Genomic DNA, 24345 nt, shown 5'->3' on the forward strand with positions numbered 1-24345 from the left:
GGCAAAAGAGCGTTATAGTAGTTAAACTTGGGAGACAGGTGAATGTTTCTGGCACCAGTTTCTTCATTTGTACACAGTTCCAACTGTAACAACAAGTCCTCTACACCCCCCTTTCTTCCCCTGGAGGATTTTGTGTCTAATTTACTGGCTTCTATTTGACAAAATGCCCTGCCACAAATCCTCTTTGCTCTCCATAATCTAGCCACACTGTTTTCTTCAGAATATGTGCATTTGTGTTTGAGCCCAGAAAACCCATCTTCGTAATCAGCGCTGGAGAACGCCAGGCTTATTCCATCAGAGAAATAGTATCTAGCTGTCTAAGATTATCAGTCAGACATATTTGGTGACTTTCACTGTTTTTGGATTAGAGTCATTTTTGGACATTGTATTTGGTCAGATTCAAGACAGTATTTATGCCGTCAGTCTCTTGATATCAGTTCCGTGGGAGTGAAGCATTTCTCTATGGCACCATATTTATTCCTGGTCACAGGCAGGAAGAAAGTATTAATAAGGTTTTCCTTCTGTAACACCCCATAGCATAAACTGACCTCATTTAAATGTAACCTCATTTAAATTACAGACTATGTACTTTCTTCAGCAACAGTGTAATACAAATAGTTCACACCTAAGAAAAAAGGAACAGAGAAAAGGAGTATGTTCAATGATCTCATTATATTTTTAATGTAATTTAAGAAAAAATTATCATTGCCCCCCCCCCCCAAATGAACTCATCAGAGCTAACAGGAAATGTAGCATGTAAGAAGTGCTGAGATTTCCAAAGGTCTGATTGTCAGGCTGTGTCCCTCTAATATTGGCCCTGATACATTTAACAGTTGTGGTCCACTGGTATGATGGGGAGGATTACAAGTAAGTGGCATGACCCATTGACAGATGGTGACAGGGTGGCTTACACAGAAAATCCAGTTCTGAATGGTCTGCCAGAGGGATAAGCCGGGATCAGGAACCCAGCCTGAAAGCATCGGTGGAGTCCTTGGGTGCTGGCTCAGTATGTTCTGCGGCATTCAGATGACCCCCATGCCATGCTCCCATCTTCTTTGTTCCATGGAGTAGGGTCCTGAAGGGTAGAGGCATTGGTGCCCTCGTCCATCACCATCTTGGTTGCTTGGTCATTAGACATTGTCATGAAGGGGCTGAAGGGGTAGGAGGATGGGGTAGGGTACCCTGGGTTGTGGTACAGATCTTCCAGTGCATGCAATGCATAGGATGGCGCCGTAGGCATAGCCCAGCCTGAGCTCCTTAGCTGGGTGGTGCTCCCAGACTCCATCTGAGAGAGGCAACTTGTGCTTGGTGACAGGGTCTGCAGGGCATCTGTAGGCACAGGGTCTGGCTGGCCAAGTCCCTCGGACATCGTCTGCTCCCACGAGTCCCTCTGGGGAGAATGCAAAGATCGTTAGGGTGAGTGGCAGTTTTGAATGGAGACAGTGTTTTCTCTGGGGCTGGTGCCACCCTTCTAGCCTCCTTTTAGACTTCAGTCTGCCCACACTGTACCTCTTTGGAAGGATGGAGAGCAAAATTATGCGGGATTAGGAATATTGGGGGGGAGGGTGAGAGGATCTGAACCCCATCTGAACTGTTGCTGTAGAGCCCTTTGCTTAAGGCTGGAGAATGATAGGGAGCAGCTATAAGGCAGTGGGGTATGAACACAGTAGCACCTGTGGCCCCCTGACCAGTCCCCTATATGGTCCCTCTTGCTGCCCTGTTGGGCACGGATCTTTGAGGCAAGCACCTGACAATGTATCCTGGTTGAGCAGCCAGTCACAAAGACTTCAGCTGCGGGGTCAAGTGCCCAGGCTGGTCAGATGCAGTACCCCAACCTTAAGATCCTGTCGACCCACTCACCAGCACCAGGTGTGCGGGGTCTCCAGGGAAGGGTGGCGGCAGCAGTGGCGGTAGGGGGGAGGCACTGAACAGAGAGCTGGGACTGGGGGTCAGCGCTGATGGCCGGTGGTCGCCGTAGGGCTCCTGGAAGTAGGGTTCCAGGAGGGCCGGGTGGCTGGGCGCTGCTGAGGGCTCGCAGGGGAAAGGCTTGGCCACTCCAGAGTTGCAGGCATCGCCAGGAAACTGCTTGGAGCTGTGGAAGTCCGAGTCGGAGAGGAACGACCGTCTGATGCCATAGAAACCTGACATCACTGGAGAACCTGTTACCGACAGCAAGTATGGGGTAGAATAAGCCTTTTTCGGGTTTTCTCTGGTATATCTGTGGCCATTGAGTCCATTTGGGAAGTGTGGGTCAAAAGCAGGTCAGGTGCCAAGGCCAGCATTTAAATAGATTAATGTCACTGGGGAGGTGGCGTGCATGGGGGAGCTTTGTGTTGGATTTTCAGTACTGTGTAAACCCCTCAGCATCTCAGGGAGTGATTCTCCCCAATTCCTAAAACAAAAATAATGTCTCAAAAACTGGTACTTATCACCACATTGCTACTTTTAGTTGGTTTAATCCAAATAACACCTTTGTATGAGTTCATCTTAGACTGTCTTAGTTCATTTCAATTGGGTGCTCAGTAGCCCTTTGATTGTACTGAATCTGCGCCAGGCACTGTGCTGGGAAGTGTTACGATGAAGGAAAAACCTATTCCTGGGCTAAAATAATCTACATTTTACCCACGGAGGCGAATCCCACCCTCATTCTTCCCCCAATTCTGAGCTGTCTCCACATACACTGGACTCTTAGCAAAGCTCAAGTTTCTGGGTAAGTTGCCTGGGATCTATCTGACTAGGCAGCATCATGCTTGTGCAGCACCCATCTAGAGGAGGGTTATGCTCTTCTGTGTCTTCCCACATCCCCTTTTCAAGCTACAGGGGACTGTGATCCAGGGCAGGCAAAACAGACAAGGAGCCTAGTTACAGGGTTCTGAGATCCCCAAATTGTTTGCTGCCCTCTGCTGGCTACAGTGGTTTTATGTTTCTCTGTGTGACTGGAAAGGGAAGAAAATGTGGGGCCCCCAAATTTCCCCAGACTTGTGAGAGCTGAAGAGACCTATCTCCCTGAGCTCACTTGGGCTCAGACCAGTGATGCTGGCCCAGAAACGTGTCTGCTGGGACGCATCTTTAGCTCAGTTGTGTCTAGAAGCATTTGAGAACATGTTCTGGGCAGGTCTGGAGGGAAAAGCCCCACCAGCTGTGGGTGTGGTTCCTTAGTAGCGACCCGAAACCTGAGCTCAGAAACCCTAGGAAGAAGATGCAAATTTGAATCTTTATGCCTTCCCATCCACAGTGACCTGCTTGTGAGCTGTGTCCCTGCCTGTAATATAGACAAGAGATTTAGGGAGAACCTGTTATTGGTAATTAGGATGTATGGGATGCTCAGCACTTGGGTTCAAACTGCACAGCATGTCACTTCCTCTGGAGCCTTTCCCAAATCACTTTCCACCTCCTAGGGCCCTGGGCCTTGGTCTCGTTTGTTTTCTGCAAGGATCCATGCTCATATTTGTTCACAAGAAACTGGGCTTGATCCTGAAATTTATGTCTCCCATGTCCACTCTCCATCCTCCAGTCCTATACTTCTAATCAGCTCATAAATATGAAAGTGGCAGTAATGGGTTACAGAGAAAATGAAAATTCAATCAAGAAGGTTCTTACACCGTGGATTCACATCTTCTAGAGTGGTAAACAGTGAAAGAAGAGAAAAGCAGCCTTCAGCACATAAAAAAGATTTTTTTTTTTTGGTCTTGGACCATACTTGGAGGTGCTCAGGATTTCTGAGCACTGTACTTAAGTATTTCTGACAGGGACTAGATGTCATACTGGATGTCAGGGATTGAATCTGGGTTAGCTGTGTGAGAGGCAAGTGTTTCACCTTTTGTTGTTATCTCTGTGGCCCCCTTTTGCTCCTTTAAGTGTGTATTTTTCTCAAGAGAGAGAACAGTTCTGGGTGGAAGGTGAAGCTTCAGGCCTTGCTGCAGAAAGGGGCAGTAGTAGCTAGATATCACTGGCAGTGACCACACCATGGAAAGACTGTAGAGACATGTCCACACATGGACCCTTTTCTGGCAACAGCTCCAGTCCCTCCCGCATCCCCGAAAGTCACATAGTTACTGGGCACTTCTGAGAGGGAAAAGTAGGAGGCACATGTGTTTGTACCTATGATGATGAGAGTGTAGCCCCGTGCTGAGGGTGGCCTGTGGGCACCTGGACGTGAACAGGGAGAACAGAAGGAGAGCCTGCAATCTCTTTCTCTGCCTGCAGGACCACCTCTGTTCTCTGAGTATTCAAGCCCCTGAATGATCTAGATATCTTTAGACTGCCTGAACTTTAGATATTAAAACACTGGCTCTGGGGCTGTGTAAACTGCATCTAGATGAGGCAACAAAAGATGCTTGAAGCAGAGTATTAAATTCTATAATAGGTCTGTCTTCACTGATTTAAGCTTTGGCAGCTAAGCAAAGAAGTAGAGCGTGATGTATGCCACTTAGAAAAGTATGGGAGGGAGCTCATAGGCTAGGGAGCTAGCACAGGGGTAAGTGTACATGTCTGGCAATGCACCAAACCTGGGGATAGATCCAGGCCCCACATCCCTGCAGGGATGAGCCTGGCTGAGTCTAGCTCTGGACCATCAGCCCATCACTCCAGCCCACCACTCCCAGGTGACCTGGCTTCCAAGTACCATAAGACCTGAACAGCATCCTCTGGCCTACTCATTGCATCCATTGCATGCACGGTCTGCTTGGCTGTGAGCAGCTCAGAGAGGCCCTGGGTCTCCAGAGAAATGCTGGGAAGATTCTACTGGTCTGCTGCCCCAAACAAAACCACAGCCCAGGAGCCCAAGTATTTCCCTTGAGAATTTCAGGGGGAAATGAAGTGATTGCTGGTGGAAGGAAGGTACTGACCTGGCATCTGGGCAAAAGGTGACTGGGAGGAGCTGACGCCACCCTGGAAAGCAAGGAGAGCACAAAACCCATCAGGAATGCATTCCCTATGCTTGGCTTCTAGTCTAAAGAGATACCTTTTGGGGTAGGTTTGGTGGGGGAAGCAACTGAGCAGTAGAGAAAGGAGGCTTTAGGCTCTGGGAAACATCCCCGTGAGCTCTGGCTAGCTGAAGTGGAATGGTTTACTCTTTGTATTTTGCTGTGTGCTCTAATATTCCTCATCAAATTGAAATGGAGCGATGGTGCATTTGCATGTATGTAGATAGATGTGTGTGTACATCTATGCATGCTTAGCATTGGATTTCACTATTGTCACTGTCTGCATTCATGTAGACTAGAAGTTCCTTCAAAGTTCAGACCTTTTTGAGTCCAGATGCAGTGAGCAGCTGGAAGGTGGGTGGTTGTTGAATTATTATTCATGCCCCTTCAGCACCCCACTCTTCTTTCTCAACTCCCTGAAGCCTATTGATCCTAATCCTGTGGCCTGTGAGTGAATGTGACTTTGTTGGAAACAGATCTCTGAACTGTGGCCTTTGGTTGAGCTAAGGAACGAGTGAGTGATAGGATGTACTAGGTGGCCCGTGTTTTTGTAAGAGCAGACAGGGGGAAGCAGAGGACCTGAGGAGCAACACCCCCCGCCCCCCAGCATTTGGAAGCAGGTGTGCTCCTAGGGTGCTCTCTGGGCACATCTGGACTGCTGCCTCCTTCACTGGAGACTTAGTCCCAAGCCTGGTGTCTGCTGTTTTCCCCTCTGCTCAAATCTAACTTCTTTTTGTGTATCTCTAGGAGGGTCTGTGAAGTCACTGGGAGGTAAAAGAGGTGGGCCAAATGCAAACTCATACTCCAGAATGGGATGGAAAATGTAGATAATGTAGCTGCTATAACAGATTAGAATTATTGGTCTCTAGTGCTTTGACCCTGTGCTCTGAGTTCTGGCCCTCATGTCCCTGATGCACCCGATCTGGGCAGGATTTTAGAGACTCTCCACTAATGTTGGAAGCTCTCTCTGCTCTCTGTATTATGTGTATGTGTGTGTGTATGTGTGTGTGTGTGTATGTGTGTGTGTGTGTGCATTTGACCCTTTGTGAAAGGGGTCCCAGTGCTCTCAGAGCAAGCTCTCCTACTCTTCTTATGCTCTCATATATTTTCCTGTCAGTTAAAAGACAAAAGATAATAAAGGGGGCTGGAGAGATTGTACAGGAATTAAAGGTACATGCCTTGCTTGCCTTTGGCCAATTCTGATTCCAACCCTGGCACTGACTATAGTGCCCTGAGCACAGAGCCACGAGTAATCCCTGAGCATCACTAGGTGTGACTTATACATTTAAAATTAAAAAAAAATTTAATATGGGACAGGCTCACTGGTTTTAGCTCTAGGGTTTTAGCTGGCAGTGATGGGATCAAACTTAGGGCTTTGCACATGTGAGCACATGTTCTACCACTCTATCTATCGCAGGCCTCTGTGCAGTCAGTTTTTCATGACAACCTTGGAATTGGCAGCACTCACTCCTCTCAGACCTTTTTAACAGCTGAAAACTTCACCAAGATGTCACAATGATAGTCTAGTTGGTTTTATATATTAATTGCATTTAAAAAGCCACTTGTCCTTGTTTATTCTATGTAATTTTGTCTTCTTTCTGCTGTGGATAATCACTTTATCTTAGTTCTTTATGGTTCCCCATAAAATTTTACCTTGCATATTTGTGAAAGCCTCAATTCTCCCACTGACTGAAAAGATTCTTAGAAATCAATGCTCTCTCTTCTATTTCCCTGAATCTAATTTCCTGCACCTGCAGCTATAGAAGCTGTCTTATCTTTTCCATCACCAACAATACCTACAATCTTCTGATACTAATTCTCTTCTTTTTATTAAAAAATCTGGCATCCTAACTGTTGTCATCATTAAATAAATGCCTCAACACACTTAGGTACATGTTCACTGTTTTTTATTCTTCTCCCAGATGTTTTTCTAAATTCATTTTCCTTCTAAAGTAATTATTTAGATAATTTCTTTTAGGTGGTAAATTCGATTTTATTTATGTAGCTGGAAATAATTTTTTGGCTCTTGAACTTAGTCTATATATATATATTGCTGCTGCCCTCAGATTTTAAAGGTATATTTCCATTGTCTTTTTGCTTCCATGATCGCCATTGAGAAGGTTGTTACACATCTTACAGCTTCTGTTAGGGACAATTTTTATTTTTGACTACTTTGCAATATTAATCACCATTAAGAGTCCTCAAGTTCACCTTAATACAGAAATGGATTAGAATGCATTGATCCTACTTGGGATAGCATATGTTGGAATTTATGTCTTTTATTAAATGTTTGGAAAGTCATCTCTTTTAAATGTTGCCATATCTATTCAGGTACTCTTATTTATCATAACTATCTGATATCCTTACCCTCTTTTCTGGGAATCTTTTGTGCTTTATATTTAATCTTCTACTCTTGTCCTCAGTAGTCTTTTTTATCTCCATTAATTTCTCTATATTCATGGTTCTTTGTCCTTTATTTTGGTATAGATACAGATTTCTTAGCCTTGTATCTACTTCACTAATCAATTTGAGCTATCATGCGATTTAATTTTTAATTATTAATACATATTTTATTATTTCTAAAAATTTCATTTAAAATATCTAGTTTGTAGAGTTTCCTTATTGAGAGTGTATTCTTAAATAGATGTAAATTTTGTAATTGGGGAATTATAATATCTGAAAGTTTTTGGAATGTAAATCTCATTTGTTGTTTATGCTGATCCCTTCATTGTGATTTGTTTCCTCTTGTCTTTTGGTGATTGTCAAGCACACATCTGTGACAGTCTGGGTTGAAGCCCAGGCTGTGTCCTTTCAAAAGATGCATGTTTTATTTCTTAAGTGCTCCCCACTTCCAGTTACTCTTGTTAATCTTAAGATTCGAGTTCAGCTTCTTCATCTTGTCAGCCTTCTAAGGGCCAATCTTCTTGGACCAAGTTGATACAGGGAGGACACAGAGGAACCAGTCTTTGATCTGATCGTCAGTCCAACTTTTTATTTCTACTCATAGATTTCCCCAGTCTCCCTTGCCAAACTCTCTCCCTGCCTCTTAATATTAGCTTGAAAGATTTCTCCTCCTTTATGTTGGCTCAATAACTACTAAAACTGGTTTCCAAGAAAGATCTCGATCCAGAATTATCATTGAGATGTCCTTACTCCTGGTCTATTTGACTATAGTAGAGTCAGTAAATGTTGAAACTAGATGTTTATATTTTTCAAACATGGTACAAAGGTTGTTGTCATGATTTCTAGTTTTTTTTCCCCAGCAGATATTTAAACTCTAGTGAAAGTAATTAATAAGCATATACTTGTAGTAGTTTCACAGATACACTATCTGACACACAGCCATGCAAATTAAATATATTGTGTATCACACAACCCCAAGAGATAAGTAGTGATGTTTTGATCCTGCTGAGGAGGAAGTTGAAACAGGAAAAGTTACTATGGGTTATGGTAGGTGAGGTGGACAAGGACCTTTCTGATTTCAGAGCTTGGTTCATAGAACCTTATTTCTAATTACTATTACACACATACCTACATATACACACATACATACACATTACTTTTAGAGAGTCTGCTGAGGTTTATTTTGTAGTAAATTTCATTTGGGGGGCATGTTAATTTTGATGAATTTTGACAATTTGGGGGGAGTTCCCTTTGGGCCACACCCCAGTGGTGCTCAAGGTATCACTCAGGGATAACTCAGGGATCACTTTTGGCAGGGCTCTGGGGTGGTCATATGATGTGCAGGGATGGAACCCAGGTTGGCCATATGCAATGCAAATGCCCTATCTTGACAAGATCCTCTCAACTTCCACCTCAATCATGATCTAAAGTATTTGGTTCAAAATTATTTTATAGCTACTCCTTCTGGGGTGGCCTGATTGAGACGAAAATGAATGAATAAACAGATGATAATGCACCGCTTTGAATCCCTATCCTGTAGACCACTAACGAGTCTTGAAGGGTTCATTTTGGCATCAGAAGGATTTCTCAGGGCATGTTTTCGATCTGGTCCCTTGTCTCCCTTCACATGCATAGATTTCATAGGAAGAGAAAGAATGATTTAAAATGGAACGTCAGGCCTTGATCCTTGCCATTGTTCCCATGTAAAAGAAGAAATTGCATCCTGAGTTTCCTTCTTTAATCACCACCACACATGGTCACCTCACAATCTGACGCTTTCAGAAAGAATACTGAAATTAATATCGAAGAGCCCATAACTTTTGACCAAGCAAGATGGAATATAATTTTTATTTTGCATACTGCAAACAACAGGATCCTGCAATGCCAGGTAGCCAAATTTAAAGGTTCGTATTTGAATGAAATTTGCCAGTCTGCAACTTCCTGTAGCTAACACAGCAGCTTCACAGCTGCCCCAAAAGCCCCTCCATGAAAATGAGTTAATTTGAACTAATAGGTCACCCAGGCAGTAAAGTGATAAGATTAGAAGTTTTCCTGGAATACAGTTATAGTCATTTTTATGACCCTATAATATTTTGTAGGTGCCAACCTGGTGAGATGAATACATTGAAGCGGGCTAAGCAAGATATTGTCAAGTAATTTAAAAAACAAGTTTTGTATGATTTCTTTGCTATTCCCAATTTTATAGAAATAAAAGTAATCCTTTTAAATTTAACATATTGCTACTAGTGCTTAAATAATAATGATAATAGCCACTTGCAAAGAGCTAGGAGCTTTTTTCAAGGAAATTATAGCATTTTATACACATAATTTTTCAATGTACTTGTATCTGACGGGGATGCAGGGGATGCTGGTACTATTTTGGATATTTTAACACCATATTTTGTAATTTGAATTTAGACTTACACTAGGTCACATACTTTTTATCCAGTTTTAAAATGAATATAATGTCAAATCTGGATATAACAAAACAAGTCATAATGAGTTCCCAAGTGAGGTTGGAATTAACTTCCTACAGAAAGGAATTGGCACAGAGAAACAGAATGGACAAATAAGTATAACTGAGAGTAAATAAGTAAAACTGGGGTTATTCAGGTTGGTGTGAAATATTGAACAGGCACTAAATTATCAAACCTGACTGAATAGATGTTACTAGTTTTGCAAGCTTAGAAATAGGGTTGGCTTATGTACCACTTATCTACCTTACCTACATATTTATCTACTTTACCTACACATTAATATACTTTGACCACAAGTAGAAAAAATATAATGAAAAAAATAAAATAGAACAGCTAGGAATGCTGTTAGCAGTATCTTCCATATGTCTGGTGCTTGGTATAATACTATCTTGACATAAAGTGATGCCATCGTCAAGTTTACAAGGGAGGAAACCAAGCTCCGGGAATTAGGTGATGTTCCCAGAAGTACATAGCTTGTAAAGTACATTACTAGGTGCTGAACCCAAGACCCAACCCCCCAAATTTAATCTCCCTTAACCTGTCCATAGCATTAGTGGATTTTTTGGTAGTGTTGGTGTTGGGAATACACACCCAGAAATGCTTGGGCTTATTCCTGGCTCTGCACTCAAGAATTACTTGACAGTATTTGGACCATATGGAATGCCAAGGATCAAATCTGGGTCAGCCACATGCAAGGTAAACACCCTTCCTACTGTACTTTTGCTCCAATCTCAGCACTAGTGGGTTTTCTGCACAGGTCTTCCTGACAAACTGTGAGTGTGGTTGAAGGACTAGTGCCATGCGAGGTGCAGAAGTACCAACTGTGGGTGCCAGGACAAGTGCACCACTGGAGCCTAGATTAGCCCTACTTAGGAAGACAGGCCACTTCCATGGCAGTGCACACATCACTCCCACTCTTTTGAAGCTCTTCCGCTGGAGAGGAGTGATGCAATTTCTCTGTCCTGGTGCTCTTGCTGTAGCTGACCCCAGCCACTGGGTCATTTAGGAGCCATTGTGGGGTTCCAGCCTGGCTGAACATATTGGCCACTACCATGAGCTCTGAGGACACCAGAGATGTTCCCAGCCTGCTGAGAACTATGGGAAACTGGTAAATCTGCTAAGGTTTGGGGGTAATAAACACAATGAAAAAAATAGGGAAAAAGAGCCTGTGGGACAGATAGGACACCCTTCATTTCCAAGCTCATGAGCTCTACTCAGTCATCTTGGGAAATTCATGTGGCAAGGCTATGCATTATTGGGCACTGAAGGGTAAGAGTGTGGAATGAAGAAAAGGACTCTTAGATGTGAAACAATGTGAGGCTACTGGTGGTGGTGGTGGTTGATCTCTCTCCTTTGGGGAGAGTAATTTGTTTATTGCAAGAAGTTTCACTTAGTTGATTACATGGACATGCATTTTATATACCCATACTACATGAATATTGTAGTAATTTCTAGAAAAGCAAGGAAGGCGGCATGAATTCGGCTCTGGGAATTTCTGAGGGAAGAATATTGCATAAATACATATGAATCAAGTACAGTTGTAGGTACATATTTATTTCATGGCCAGACTCTGTGTCAGGCACTGCACGAGTCTGTATTTCGTCCTTCATAATAACCGCCAAGGTAGACTGGTGTGCCAGATGCATTCTACACTGGCTGCTATGAATAATATGCTGTGTAGCTGTTATATGTAGTTACAATGCATGTTACACTATGCTGTGTATATTGTCATTATGTCATATATCTAGCTTGTTAAATGGATTGTTAATTATTTCTGGATTATTGATTGGGGAACTAATAGATAGTATGAAGGATTTATCCAAAGTCACAAAACTAGTAATGTGCCTTAGTCTAGGGTGATGCTCTGAAGCAGTGATTAGAGCAGGTGGGAGCAAATGAGGTGTGTTTAAAGGAAAGGCCCAGGCAAGTTGTGATTTGGCAATAGGGGGCTAAGTCCCTTAGACTATGGGTGATATAGGCCAGTCTAGCTTGGAAGGATGAAGGGAACTTGGACAGCAGATCAAAAGGTTGTTATAAGGGAAGAAAGTTCAGGGCTGGGGTACTAGCTCTGTGGTAGACTACATGCTTCACATGTATAGGCTCAGAGTTCAACCTGAGTACCACTGCAAAGTATGTTGGGGTGCATGTGCAGGGTGTGAAGATGGAAAGCTGAAGAGTGGCTGAAGTAGGGTAGGTGAGTCAGGGCACCTGGACTGAACCCCACTAAGGAGTGGGGACTTTCTTTAAAAGTAGCTTAGGCAGTGATGATGTGGGAATAGCATTGGGAGACATTTAACTCAGAGCTGACATATTGATTGGTGGAATGGTGAGGGGGGGAGGAGGGGAGGCCAGGTGCTCCCTATAAACAGTGATGGGGGACTCTGTAGATGAGGTGGAGATGAGGTTTCTAGAGACCAGTGGGCAACATTTCTACCTGACTCTCCTTGGCTTTGTTCTTAGCCTGGCAAAGACCAGTCATTTACCTGTGGGTGCTGCAGGCTTGCTGGCCACCTGTGCCAGTGGTGCCAACTCTCAGGGTTCGTTCTCTCTCCTTTATCACAAGCCTCCATACTGATACCTGTGTGTAAAGAGGGGACTGGCACGTCTCCTCAGTACTGCCCTATTTGCAAAGGGAAAAAGTCCTCCCTTCTTAAAAGGATTTAGCTTCCCGGGATATTGTATAGATCCAATCCTAAAGTCAATATGAATTTGTGAAGATAGAATATGGAGAGCTATATCCATGAAAACATTCACCCTGTATCTACAAAGCCTAGATTATGGGGGATTTGTTTCACAAAGCAACCTCATCTGATCCTATGCCACATGTTTAATTACCACCAGACTTGGGGACAGTAGGTGCTATGTAACTGGCATAAAAAGGCGACACAGAATCTTAGCAAGATTTGGGTGAGGCCTTCAGTTGTACAAAGGCCCAGTGAAGGCTCCACGTCGCTTTAAATTGTCTCACAAGAAGGACTTGTTTCAGGAAGTCTTTCATTAAAGAAATTTTGCCATGTTACAAGCGCATATACACATCAGTTTTGACATTAACAAACTTGCTTAATTTTCTCATAAACTGTTGTAGGGAAGCTCTGGAAGATTTTGGGAGAATCTCAGTGTGGTGTGAGCCCCACTGGAAGGAGAAGGAGGGGAGGGAGGAACAGGATCTGAGGGGAGATGCATTAACATCTGATTTTTACTTTAGACTCTTGTAGTTAAGATAACCAGTGAGCTAAAGTTAAAATATAGAATTCAAGCCTCATCTCTTTGTAAATGTGTTTTTAAAAACTATAATTTCAGTGTCTTCAATTTCTAGTTTCTGAACTAATTCTTGACATTTCACTGTTAAAGTCTTTTGTTTGGCACTGAATGGTGTCCAGGGTCTAGGCTGTTATGTGAGAAAGCAACCTTTATTGTCCACACCACTGAGGAAAGCCTGCCTTGTCTTGGTTTGAACATCTGGAATTTTCTTTGTATTTTTGTAACTAAGTTCGAACCACGGGAGTTTTGGGGAGACATGTTGATAAATGGTCCTGCTGGATACTTTGGCCAGAACAGAATCTGCAGAGCTTTAGCCCTGCCAGATGGAAGTGCCATGGCTGTTTTGCTGCAGAACCTGATTATTTATGCAAGTGGCATGAAAGAATCCACCACCAGGAAATATTTTAAATTTTATGACTTAAAAAATGACAGAGCCAATTGAACAGCTGAAAAAATAAGTTGCGAAGAGTTTGCCATTATGATGATTATTTTTTAAAATGTCTGTGCTGGGAATGAGCAGGTGACTGGGTTGGAGGCATGGAAAATCCTGGAGATGAGGCTCAGTTCTCTAAAAAGGGCAGGACAGTGGGCTAATGACAGTCAGACAGTGGGTCATTTCTGAAAGTCAGAGGAAATAATCTTGTTTCCAATGGATGCCAAGGACAAGGTCCTTGCATTTAAACACTTATTTTGAGTTTACTCCTTTACTCCTTGCTTCAATTAAAATTTTTTTTTCTGAACTTATGAATGGCGATTAGTTGGCAAAGTTAACAAACAATATGCAAAGCTCTGCACCATTAGAGTGAGTGAAAAGTGTGGGGAGACAGACACTCCCACGGTAGACCCTGTGAACAACGCAGAGGAGCAGAGCATTGTGCTGGCAACTTGGTGGGAATGTTGCAAGAGTAAATGAGATGGATTGATTGAAAAAAGCTGTAATCTTTGACTCCTAAGAGGTTTTGGAATCAAGCCAAGAGTATGGGTGCTTCTAAAATCTAAGACCAGTGCAGACAACAGAAGGAGAATAAAATAGCAGCAAAACTTCACTTTGTTGTCTGTTGATGCTGGGCAAGTCCTGACACCTCAAGTTGGTGCCCATTGGCATGTGGGTAAAGTTAGTCAGAGTGGCAAAGATGGGAAAGAAATGGATAAGAGGTCAGAGGTGTAGCTCAAGGGTATCCACATGTCTTATATTTGTGAGGCTCTGAACATCTTCCTTGGCACCATGTACCTCAATCCTCGCACCCTCAGTCATGAATATGTCGCTTAAGTCAAGAAAATAGGAATTTGAGAAGCTGTTCAAACTACCAACTACTGTTCTTACACTCATGCTGTCAGAATGTGGGTTACCTCCTTCCAGAGCTCACTCTTGTTCTAGCTTCATATCCCAGTTTATGCACAAGCTCTGCTCTTTGGTTTTAGGGAGCACTGATGGCTGCTACCCTGAGAAGTTGCCCTGGAACAGCAAAGGCTTCCAGCATGTTGAGCATGGACAGCCCAGTGTCTTATTTACATTCTGTCTTTTCTAGCAGGTGATCACTGGCCTTAGCACAGCAGAGTAAAGGATCACAGCATCTAATCTGCACCAGTTTGAACAGGGTTGGGGCTATATAAGGACAACACTTAGATTCTGATACTAGCCATGGTTCTGTTTTCAGCAGAGCATATTAAACATTCGCTTAGCGTCTTAGATATTGTGACTCTTATGGCACTGCAAGTAGTGCATTTGTCTTGCACGCAGCTTGACCTTGGACAGACCTGAGTTCAATCCCCTAGTGTCCCATATGGTCCTTCAAGCCAGGAGCGATTTCTGAATGCATATCCAGGAGTAACCCCTGAATGTCACTGGGGGTGGCCCAAAAACAAAAAACAAACAAACAAAAAAAAGAAATGAGACTAATGGTTGTCTCCCTCTCACAAGTCTTTTCTCACAAACACCTAAGATGGCCTGGAGTGTGCTCTCCCTATACCTGATGGACAGAGGTGGCATCCCAGAGACAGTAGGTATGTCCTAAGAGCTGGTCAGCTCCCCCTTTCAAGAGAGGCAGGGGGCGGTACAGTATTCCATAGTTCCAGTTGGGCAGCTCAGTTGCCTTCAGGGAAAAAAAAGTCAAATTCTGGCTCCTGTGGACTCTTTTAAAGGCACAGTGGGTGCCATCAAAGTGTTGGGCCAGCACAAAGGCTAGAGAAGTGCTGCTGAGGGAAGTGGGCCTGAGAGGCCCAGGATGATCATGGAGTCTCCTGCAAGATCTGATTTCACCTCCCCTTTCCAGAAGGAGCTCTGGGAGCCATGGCAACCTCAGAGTGCTGGGATTGACCTGGGGGAACATAGTAAGCAGGGGCAGGAGAGAGTTCTAGAAGAACATGAAGACCATGCCTCATCCTTGGAGACATCTGGGTGTTTGAGAAGAGGAGGAACCTAGTACTGATGTGGGCTGGGCCTGGACTCACAGCATCAGCCTTCAATGGGTGCAGGGACCATTCCTGTTGGACCCTTTGAGGGCCCTTCCAACACTGGATGGTAATTCCAGCACTGCTGCTCTGTGGGGGCAAAAATACACCTTGAAGAAGGGAAAGTGTTAGGGTTCAAGGACAAGACCTCAGAATTCACATAGCTCAGGCCCAAATCGTAGCCTTCTCAGCCTCCTGTGTGACTACAGAAGAGAAGACCTGCTTCCATGCTCAGGGTGAAGGAAACGTCTTCAGTCATCAGTGAACATGACTGCAAACTTGTGTTTCAGAGCTGTGCTGGACATGCCTGCTGTTTACTGATGGATTCTTATTTGATCCCAGGGTGGCTGGGCTGGAGGAGGGATGAGGGCCTTATGCTTCGCTGCTCAGAGGGAACCTCCTGAGGAGGCCCTGTAGGATTCAGAAACTAGTGGCTGGATCCTGTGGTGTAGGCAGTGAAGTAGTTTCTGGCCTTGGAGCCTTCCTACTGTCTGGGACTTTTTTCTTCTCTGTGTGGCACTGCCCCTGACCACATGGCAAACACTGCCTATGCCACCCTTGCATCATGCCATTTGGCAGCCTTGACTGAGTCCTCCACTGCCTCTGTACAGGCCCCTGGGGTAGGTCTCACTCAAAGAAGGCTGAGCCCTAGTAGGATTGAGTCCCAGCCTCTGACTTCCAGGATTCTTTTTTTTTTTTTTAGGGCAAACTGGGGAATTGATTTTGTACCTTTGGGTATTGGGGGTGATAGTATAGCAGGTACCTGTGCTGTACATTAGGGGTAGATCTGGGTTTCTGGGAGACATTAGCCTGTGGGGCTGAGACCCTGAAGATATGCCCTGGCCTGTGATCTCCACCTCTTCTTCTTCTTCCTCCTCTTCCTCTTCCATCTCCCTGCAGAGTCAGGCTGCTCCTCCCTCTGACAGGGTCTCCTCTACACATTTGTGAATCCCACCTCCCTAACTCACTGGTCCTACACACCTGTTTGATCCATGGCTTCTATGGGTTCTTTGTCTCTGTTCATCACTCTTCTCTTCTTCTACATGTTGCTCAGCACTCATCTCCTCCAGAAAACTTCTCAGCTGCCTCATGTTCTCCCCGCACCCTCCCCTTGTGCTCCTGGTCTGATCTCCCATGTATGCACTGACCACTACTCTCAGGCATTCATTTGGCATAGGAGGCAAACTGAATCTTTGTCATTCTAAAACTGGACCCTTCTCCCACTCTGTCCTGCGCAGTGCTCACTTTGCTTGGGAGCCCAGGCGGTTTCCTTGCAGGCTGCTTACATTTCAGCAGCACCTTGATTAAACACATCCTCCATGCCAAACCCTTGACAAACAGTGAGTCTAACCCCTACGATAACCTCCTTAGGCAGGTACTCTTATCTCCCTAGGGCAGCAAGATTAAGTGACTTTATTCATCAGCATGTGATGGGGAGTTGCTGAACAGGGATCTGAATTCAGGGCACTTGGGCACAGAGCCTAGCTTCTCCAGGTCCTTCTCCATGTCTTAGGTCTGTGAGATGCAGGGTGGATTGCTGAGGGGTTCAGCTCCAGGCGAGGTTCCAAGCAGGACCTAGGAGATCTCATCAGTTCTGTTGTAAATCGTAAACCTTAGCCAGGAGCATTCATGAACTTAATGGCCACCATAAAGTAGGAGCAGATGATACCCCTTAAAGCTGGATTTTTTAAATTGAAAATTGAAGTGGGAGATCCCTGGCCCTAACCCTCTGCTTTCATGGGCAGGGGCACAGGCTGAAGCGGGTGTGGCTTCTCATTGGGGGCCAAGATTTGGGCTTTCTGGTGTGTCAGGGAAATCAGGGCCACTTTAAGATACACTGCTCTGCGGGTCCCAGTGGCAGGTTTTCATTTTCTGTTACTTCTCCAGAAGTTATCATGCAAATTCCAGGGAGGGGCCTGAGACTGTTTCCATGCCAGTAACTGACACGTGCTTGTGATTGGCGTCTCCAAACAGCAACTGGCATGGAGGTAAACACTCCTCCTCCCATCTAGCAGTCCAGATGGGGAGACTGTCAGTTGTTGGGGAATGGAACAGGCAATGTACATCTGTTATGCAGTTAGTGCCTCCCCATCTTGTCATCCAGATCAAACACTTGGAAGTACTCTGGGCCATAAACGCATTGACTTGGCTGGTCCCCCACGCACCTGCTGTTGTTCATCCCTGTTTTCCTATCAATGTGTTCGATTGTCAGGCTTCTCTCTGTGTGTTGACCATGTTTTTCTAACAAAAGATAGGGAATATCATTAACCTAGTTCCCCAGCTGGTAACACAGCCCAGGGTAAGGGGTTAGGAAAACTTAAAAAAGCAAAATAATTGCAATTAGGATTTGAAAAGCAAACACTAGAGGCTCATGAGAAGAGGCATGCCAAGTGGGAACGGTTACTCCTGGGACCCTATTGACAGATAGCATGACTCTGCACTCATAAAATTCAAATTGAATTCCTACTTGAGAAATTTTCTTCAACATTTTTCTCAGTTCCGAAATCAGTTCCGAAATCTTCAGTTACTTCAGTGCAGAATATTGATTTAAGAGTAAATTTCATGTCTTATTTCCTCGTTGTTCCTCACTATAAAGTTTTGATATAAGTTATAGCTTATAAGTATTAGCTAATATTGGCTCATAAGCCAGTAAGATAGATTCAACATCAGTCTCTTCTCCAATTCTTTCTGCACTCCCACCCACAGTTAGCTTATATTCTTCAAGTTCATCTGAGTTTAATTCTCAAATTAGCTTCTTTTACTACTTGGCAAGTTTTTCTAGGGAAATAGTGTCTGTATTCACTGTTATATATTCAATGATTTTAAATAAATCTTTATGATCACATAAGAAAAATTTATTTAGAACAGTCAATAACTTGAACATCATTCACTGAATTTCAAAAAAACAAAAAATTTCTGGCTATTTATATTTTTTCTTCTCTTCTCTTCTTTCTCTTGATTATCCTCAAATAACTTTGGAGTACATTAAATTTGATGATTTATTATTTTTTAATGATTAGCTCTATATGGTGCTCAGTTAAAATAGAATATTTTAAAACATGCAACAAAATTTTTATTACAAGTCTAATGACCTTTTTGGGTACTAGATGTATGTGAATGGCTCATATTTCAGTATTCTGATAGATGGATCTAGTGATATAGAGAAGAACAACAGGATTTTGAGAAAGATAAAAGCAATTATTTAAAAATACTTGCAGTTCTAGTGTGAGATCTGCGCATTATGACAGAAATGCACAGAGTGTTTTTAAGTCCAATGTCTGGCAAATGTCTCTTGATGCAAGAGATTCCCTCCCTCCTCTTATTTCTACTGTAAAGAATTGAAAAATGTTTTATGGTATACAGATGTTCTGAAGGGAAAATCGTGAAGATGGACCTACAGAACCACTTGGAGAGCAACAATTGGGCATCAAATAACTACTTCTTAAGGCAGGTATATGGGGATTTTTTTTTAATATATGTATTTTTTTGTATTTTTTTTCAATATATGTATGTCCATGTCTTTAGACTGCAGTGACTAGGATCAAAGAGTGAAGCTTAACCAAGAGTGACCTTTACTCTTGCAGGTCTGGAGTGTGAATTGAGGTACAAATTGAGGTACTGGTGTGGTTGTGAGTTAGGTGGTCTCTGGGATTTGTTGGGAGCTATCCAGATTAGCTTGTTCCTAACCCTAAGGCTAGCTCCAGCTTCTATCTTGTCAGTTATGTTGCTTCTGCTTCTTTTGCGTCTTTGTGTTTGTGTATGTATTACTCTCGAAACTCCTGCTTATGGAGATTTGTGGGATGCATTTGGCACCCACCACCTGCCAGGGTAGAACTTTTCCTTGAAATTTTTAACTTCATCTTGTATTTTATCATGTGAGGCGACATTCTGAGGTTCTAGATATTTGACGTGGGATCTTTGTTAGTTTTTTTACCCCCCTTTTTCTTTTGGTCTCACACAGTGTATCTGGTGAAATGGCACGTTTGACTTCTCATCCCTTAAAGTAGCTTTTAGTACTTTCTTGCTCTTCCAGTGGCAGCATCTAAACATGACTAAATTGATCTTCCCTGTCCAACAAGTCCTTGAGAGAGAGGAGGTGGAAGGAATCCTATTGTGACCTTTTTGAGGATGCTGATATTCTGGGGTGGGAACTGGGGAGACAATCCAGTCCATTCATGGAGATAAAACTACAGTCTAGTTCCCCATATTTGGGAAGAATCACAATGAACCACCCACATTTGCTTACATTAGTTGCTGATGTGAGGTTGAGAGTTGGCTATGTTAAGATGTTGGGCCACAGATAGGATCTCAGATGGGGCACACAGTTCAGCTGCCCGCATGCCAGAGGTCAGAGAGGAGCATCACCTTTAGAATGTATCTGCATCCTGTCTGGCCCTATAACTTTGTTCTGCATCATGTATGTTCCTAGGTTTTAGTACCCTTTGTTTGCAGGTGCTGTGGTCCTAGAGTTATAAGTTGAAATGTGCTAATTGAATGGTAATGGGAAGCAAGGCCTTCGAGGGGATTAATTCCGGAGGGTGGAGCTAATCAAAGACTTGGGAAAACTGATTGTCAGAGATCTTTAGCAAAAAAGTCAATTTAGTAATTCTTCTTAAGAAAAAAATTTATATTCTATTTGTATATTAGACTTATTTTCTTTTTAATGTAACTTTGAGCCTTTCCATCTGTTACAGGAATTGATGATAATGCCGAGGACTGAGTTATCGCCTCACTCTTTTCTGGGCTGATACAATATGTGGTGCTGGACTCTGGTGTTATCCTTATTGTGACTCTAAACTTCTCTCGCCTGCAGTTTTATCAGGGTTTTATCAGTTTTATCAGTTCACAATGCTACCCAGAATTCTGGTCAAACAATCCGCATTACTTCCATGACACTGTGGCTTATTTTGAGTAGAAGTTGAATTCTCTCTCTCTCTCTCTCTCTCTCTCTCTCTCTCTCTCTCTCTCTTTCTTTCTCTCTCTCTCTCTCCATCCCACTCCTTCCTTCTCCCCTTCTTCCCCAACCCCCATCAATATTGTCAAGAATATAACTGCTGGAGTTTGTTGTCAAACTTCAGTCTGGACTTTGGACTTTGAAACGATGCTGATCATGACATTGAGATGTGGGCAGATTCCTGGGTTGGGTGTCACACCCCCTTTCCCTACTGGGTACATTTGCTCTTGTGTCCTGTTCCCATGTTTTTTGTTTTTTGATTTTACTTACTAGAACAATACTTGGTAGCCCACTACCATTTCCATTCTGGAATCAGTTTTAGTGCAACTGAAACATTTCAAGCACAGTTAAAGATGACCTTAAGTCACCTCCAGGTGGGATGCATGTCTCACAGGGTGGGCAGCTCTAAATTGTCTTTAACAGAGGAGGGAGGGCTGCTCGGGTATTTTCCTGCCACAGAGCCTTCAGTAATTCAAAATAGGGGGAAGGGTCCAGCCTGGACATGCTGCCATCTCCTTGCCATGAGCAGAAGCAGCTGGCCAGGAATTCACAGAACTCTGGACATGTGCTGGAAGCTTGATGGATGTGGGTGTGCCCTAATGCTTTTATATGTTTACTTCTTTGGAGGCCACACTCTATGGTGCTCAGGGCTTACTCTTATCTCTGTTCTCAGGAATCACTCCTGGCAGTCTCAGGGGACCATATCGGGTGCCAGAAATCCAACCTAGGTTGGCTACATACAAGGCAAGTGCCTTACCTGTACTGTGCCCCACCCTAATGTTGACACAAATAATTATATTACAAGGCAGCTAGACCAGGGCTTTACTATGGAGCATCTGATAGGTGGGAGGAGGAAATAGATGGGAGAGGGGACACTGTATGTAGTAGACAATTACAAACCCCAAAGCTTCAGAAGGGATCAATTCGAGACTTACATGAAATCTTGAATTGTTTGTCATCTGTCGGGATCTTTTTTCTGCCAGGAGATCCTTGACTGTATGTTTAACTCTCACTCCTTGATACACACGTTTGCTGAAGTCTCCTGGGACTTAAGCAGAAAAGAGATCATCAACTGGGATAGAATAATTAAGAATAACTTCATACTCAAGGGCTAAACACTAGAATGCAGTTTTCTCATCCATGAAAGAGTCTCCTTAAATTGAAAGTGCCTGGAACTGTGGTATTTTTTGTCCTGATTCCTGCTTTTTGATGGAAATTCCTCTGTGCCAAAGTGAAAACAACAAAAAACAGCAATATTAAACATATAAGTTTGATCCCAGCACTGCTTGGCTGGTTGTATGGCCCCAGTAAACAGAACAAAACACTATTTCATTCCAGTCCTCTCTCTAATGTGTCAGAATTTACCACAGGCAGACCTCTGGTTTATGCTTTTCTTACAAAAGTAGAGATCAGTAGTACAGGTCAGATATATCTAGAAATAATGATTTTTATTACTTATTCTGTTCTGAAGCAAAAGCTAGATTAAGATGATATATTATGTAGTATTTTTGCCTGAGGTGGGGAAACATTCTTGTTACCTGTTTACTGCATGCAATGAACATTTTAAAATTTTTAAAAATACAGTGAGTGACTTACCTGTGAGATCATTGAGCACAATACTAATATACATATTAAAGATTCTGTAGCACATGACAATTTATCTGTATCATAAATGATCAGTTTATAATTTTAAAAGAAACCCACGTTTGTGGCTAAGTTATTTGCTAAATGCCTCAGAGCTGCTAATAAGCTTACAGCTAAGATTCCAACTTTGGTGCTCGCTTTGGCAGCACATATACTAAAATTGGAACGATATAGAGATTAGCATGGCCCCTGCGCAAGGATGACATGCAAATTCATGAAGTGTTCCATATTTAAAAAAAAAAAAAGATTCCAACTTTGGTCAGATGTTTGAGTTATCAACTCTTAAAATTTTGCCATTCTTACTCTGAAGATCTTAGAATGGATGTTCCCCTGGTTCTGGGTTTGACAGCATTGCTTGGAGGGTCAGAGTGTCCCTTGTCCTGAGCTACATCTGGCCGTGACAGGGTCAGTAAGCCCAGAGATACTAACACAGGACACTAAGCCATGAATGAAATGTGGGACTCCTGAAGTATTTCCTAACTGGGAAGTACCCTCTGGCAAGTTAGATGGTTTGAGTCCATTTTAGCAGAGGTGTTACCAGCACTTGCAGCTGGCACAGAAATTGGTATCTGCATGAATGGGAGGCCCCCACCAGTACCAGCCCAGCAGTATTTAACTAAAAGAACTCTTTAATCTGGCTGAAACGGCAGGTCTTCTTGGCTGTATTCGATGAGGCAGAAACAAAGCCAGAGGCCAGATAGAGCCTTTAAGTCCAGAGGCTGCATGCTGTATCCACTCTCAAAAGGCCTGGTGCTCCCAGCATTGGGAGAAGCCTGCTGCTGTGGCCCTTCGAGGAAGCACCCATGTGCTTTGAATGTGCTGTGACACTAGCAAGTTTGATATAAAAATGCTGGCATACAACAGAGAAGTCTTGACTTTCAAGGTGATTTTACTCAAACAAAGCTACAGCAGTGTAATTTCAGTAAAACTTAAGTCAATGCTAATTTTGGTCTAATTTTGACAGCTTTTGGTCTCGGTATACATTTTTTAATTTAAGACTCTTTTACTAAAACCAGTTTCCAATTTAAAGGGTGATGTTTTCATGCTTGTTGCAAAGGAATCTTAAGTGCTACTCCTGGAATTGTACATGGGTACCCCACTTTCTTTTTTTTTTTTTTTTGAAAAGTCTGTGGCTTTTTTGAAAAGTAAATGTGGCTACATTTACTTATCTTGGCTTTATTAGTTTCTGTGTGTCAAGCGTTGTGTGTAGAACTGGGGAGACAAAAGAATCTGCTGTCTAGTGGGCGGAAAGAAATGCTTATAAACAATCAGAAGGCAGATGTTTGTGGTGCAGCAACCACAGAAGGAAGCCTGGGCTATGGGGGATGGACGCAGCCACAGTGTGAGCTCTTGGAGGTGGCAGGGAGAGAGTTAGGGAAGGCAAGGGGATCGTCACCTGCACTCAGGGCAAGTGGTGATGGCAAAATGGGAAGGAGAGTTCCAGGAATTGAGGGCAATGGCTTTATGGCTAGAGTAGTGGGGTGTGAAGGTGGATGTGGCCATGAAAATGACAGGGGGTGGGGCTCACAGAGTTTGGATTCCAGCCTGTTTTGTTGGCAGCTACACTATAAGCTCTTTTGGGGGGAGGATCTTGAAGAGCTGCTAATGTGCCCTGAGATCCCACCTGGCGATTCTTGGCCAATCTGTGTGTCCTTTCAGTGTGAGGACCAGACATTGTGGTGCTGACTGCTCTGAACTGTGGGAGACTCCTCAGACTGCCCCAACGTGCTCAGGACTGTGGGGAGCTGAGGACCAAAAGGAGTAGTAGGCTGCCTGCAGGGCCTGCAACACCTACCTCAGTCCTTGTACTACCTCTCTAGCCTTCCTTTGGAGGCTTTTTAGCAAGGGAGGAATGTGGTTAGATTTGCACTTTTGACAGACTTCTGTGGCAGTCTCCTGGAGATTTTAGAATCACAAAGCTGCAGGGATAGCATGCAGGAGGATTTTAGATATATGCGGTGAAGAGGTAAAGGGATCTGCATAGGAGAGCAAGGGGCACATGGACACTTTGGAAGGAAGAGACCAAACACACAAGAGGAAGTGTCAAGTTTGCACCTTGGACTTGGTCTGGGTTCTTGCGGTTCATTGTTGCCCTGGTGTCGAGGTTATAGAACCAGGAAAAAGGAAGGAGTTTCTGGGCATACTTGAAAGCTAGAATGACATTCCCCACGTGTCTGGCACAGTGAGATGATTGGCTGCACCATTCACTTCTGATGGCTGAGAGGGTCAT

At 43.5% G+C, this 24345-nt stretch overlaps 1 protein-coding gene and 1 non-coding gene across 2 annotated transcripts; one reads left to right on the forward strand and one right to left on the reverse strand.

Annotated features, from left to right (window-relative positions):
• Positions 1-1003: 1003 nt before the first annotated feature.
• Positions 1004-24345, reverse strand: POU2AF2 (POU class 2 homeobox associating factor 2). Its single transcript, XM_049778421.1, has 5 exons — positions 24171-24345; positions 21407-21519; positions 4848-4890; positions 1861-2159; positions 1004-1390 (listed from the first exon to the last, which is right to left on the reverse strand). The coding sequence occupies exons 1-5, from the start codon at positions 24343-24345 to the stop codon at positions 1004-1006; spliced, it is 1017 nt and encodes a 338-aa protein (XP_049634378.1).
• LOC126017053 (U6 spliceosomal RNA) lies at positions 22246-22349 on the forward strand. The gene has a single exon (XR_007498729.1). It is a non-coding gene; the product is annotated as a U6 spliceosomal RNA (small nuclear RNA).

Source organism: Suncus etruscus, chromosome 8 (assembly GCF_024139225.1).
Source record: "Suncus etruscus isolate mSunEtr1 chromosome 8, mSunEtr1.pri.cur, whole genome shotgun sequence".
Taxonomy (NCBI): Eukaryota; Metazoa; Chordata; class Mammalia; order Eulipotyphla; family Soricidae; genus Suncus; species Suncus etruscus.

What these genes read in the sequence shown, in the direction of transcription:
- POU2AF2 (XM_049778421.1), bottom strand. Translation starts at nt 24,345, where the DNA reads ATGACCCTCTCAGCCATCAGAAGTGAATGGTGCAGCCAATCATCTCAC. An exon ending in CAAACAATTCAAGATTTCAT is followed by an intron (nt 4,891 to 21,406) that starts GTAAGTCTCGAA and finishes CTTGCTTTCCAG; the next exon opens with GGTGGCGTCAGCTCCTCCCA. An exon ending in ACCCCGCACACCTGGTGCTG is followed by an intron (nt 1,391 to 1,860) that starts GTGAGTGGGTCG and finishes CATTCTCCCCAG; the next exon opens with AGGGACTCGTGGGAGCAGAC.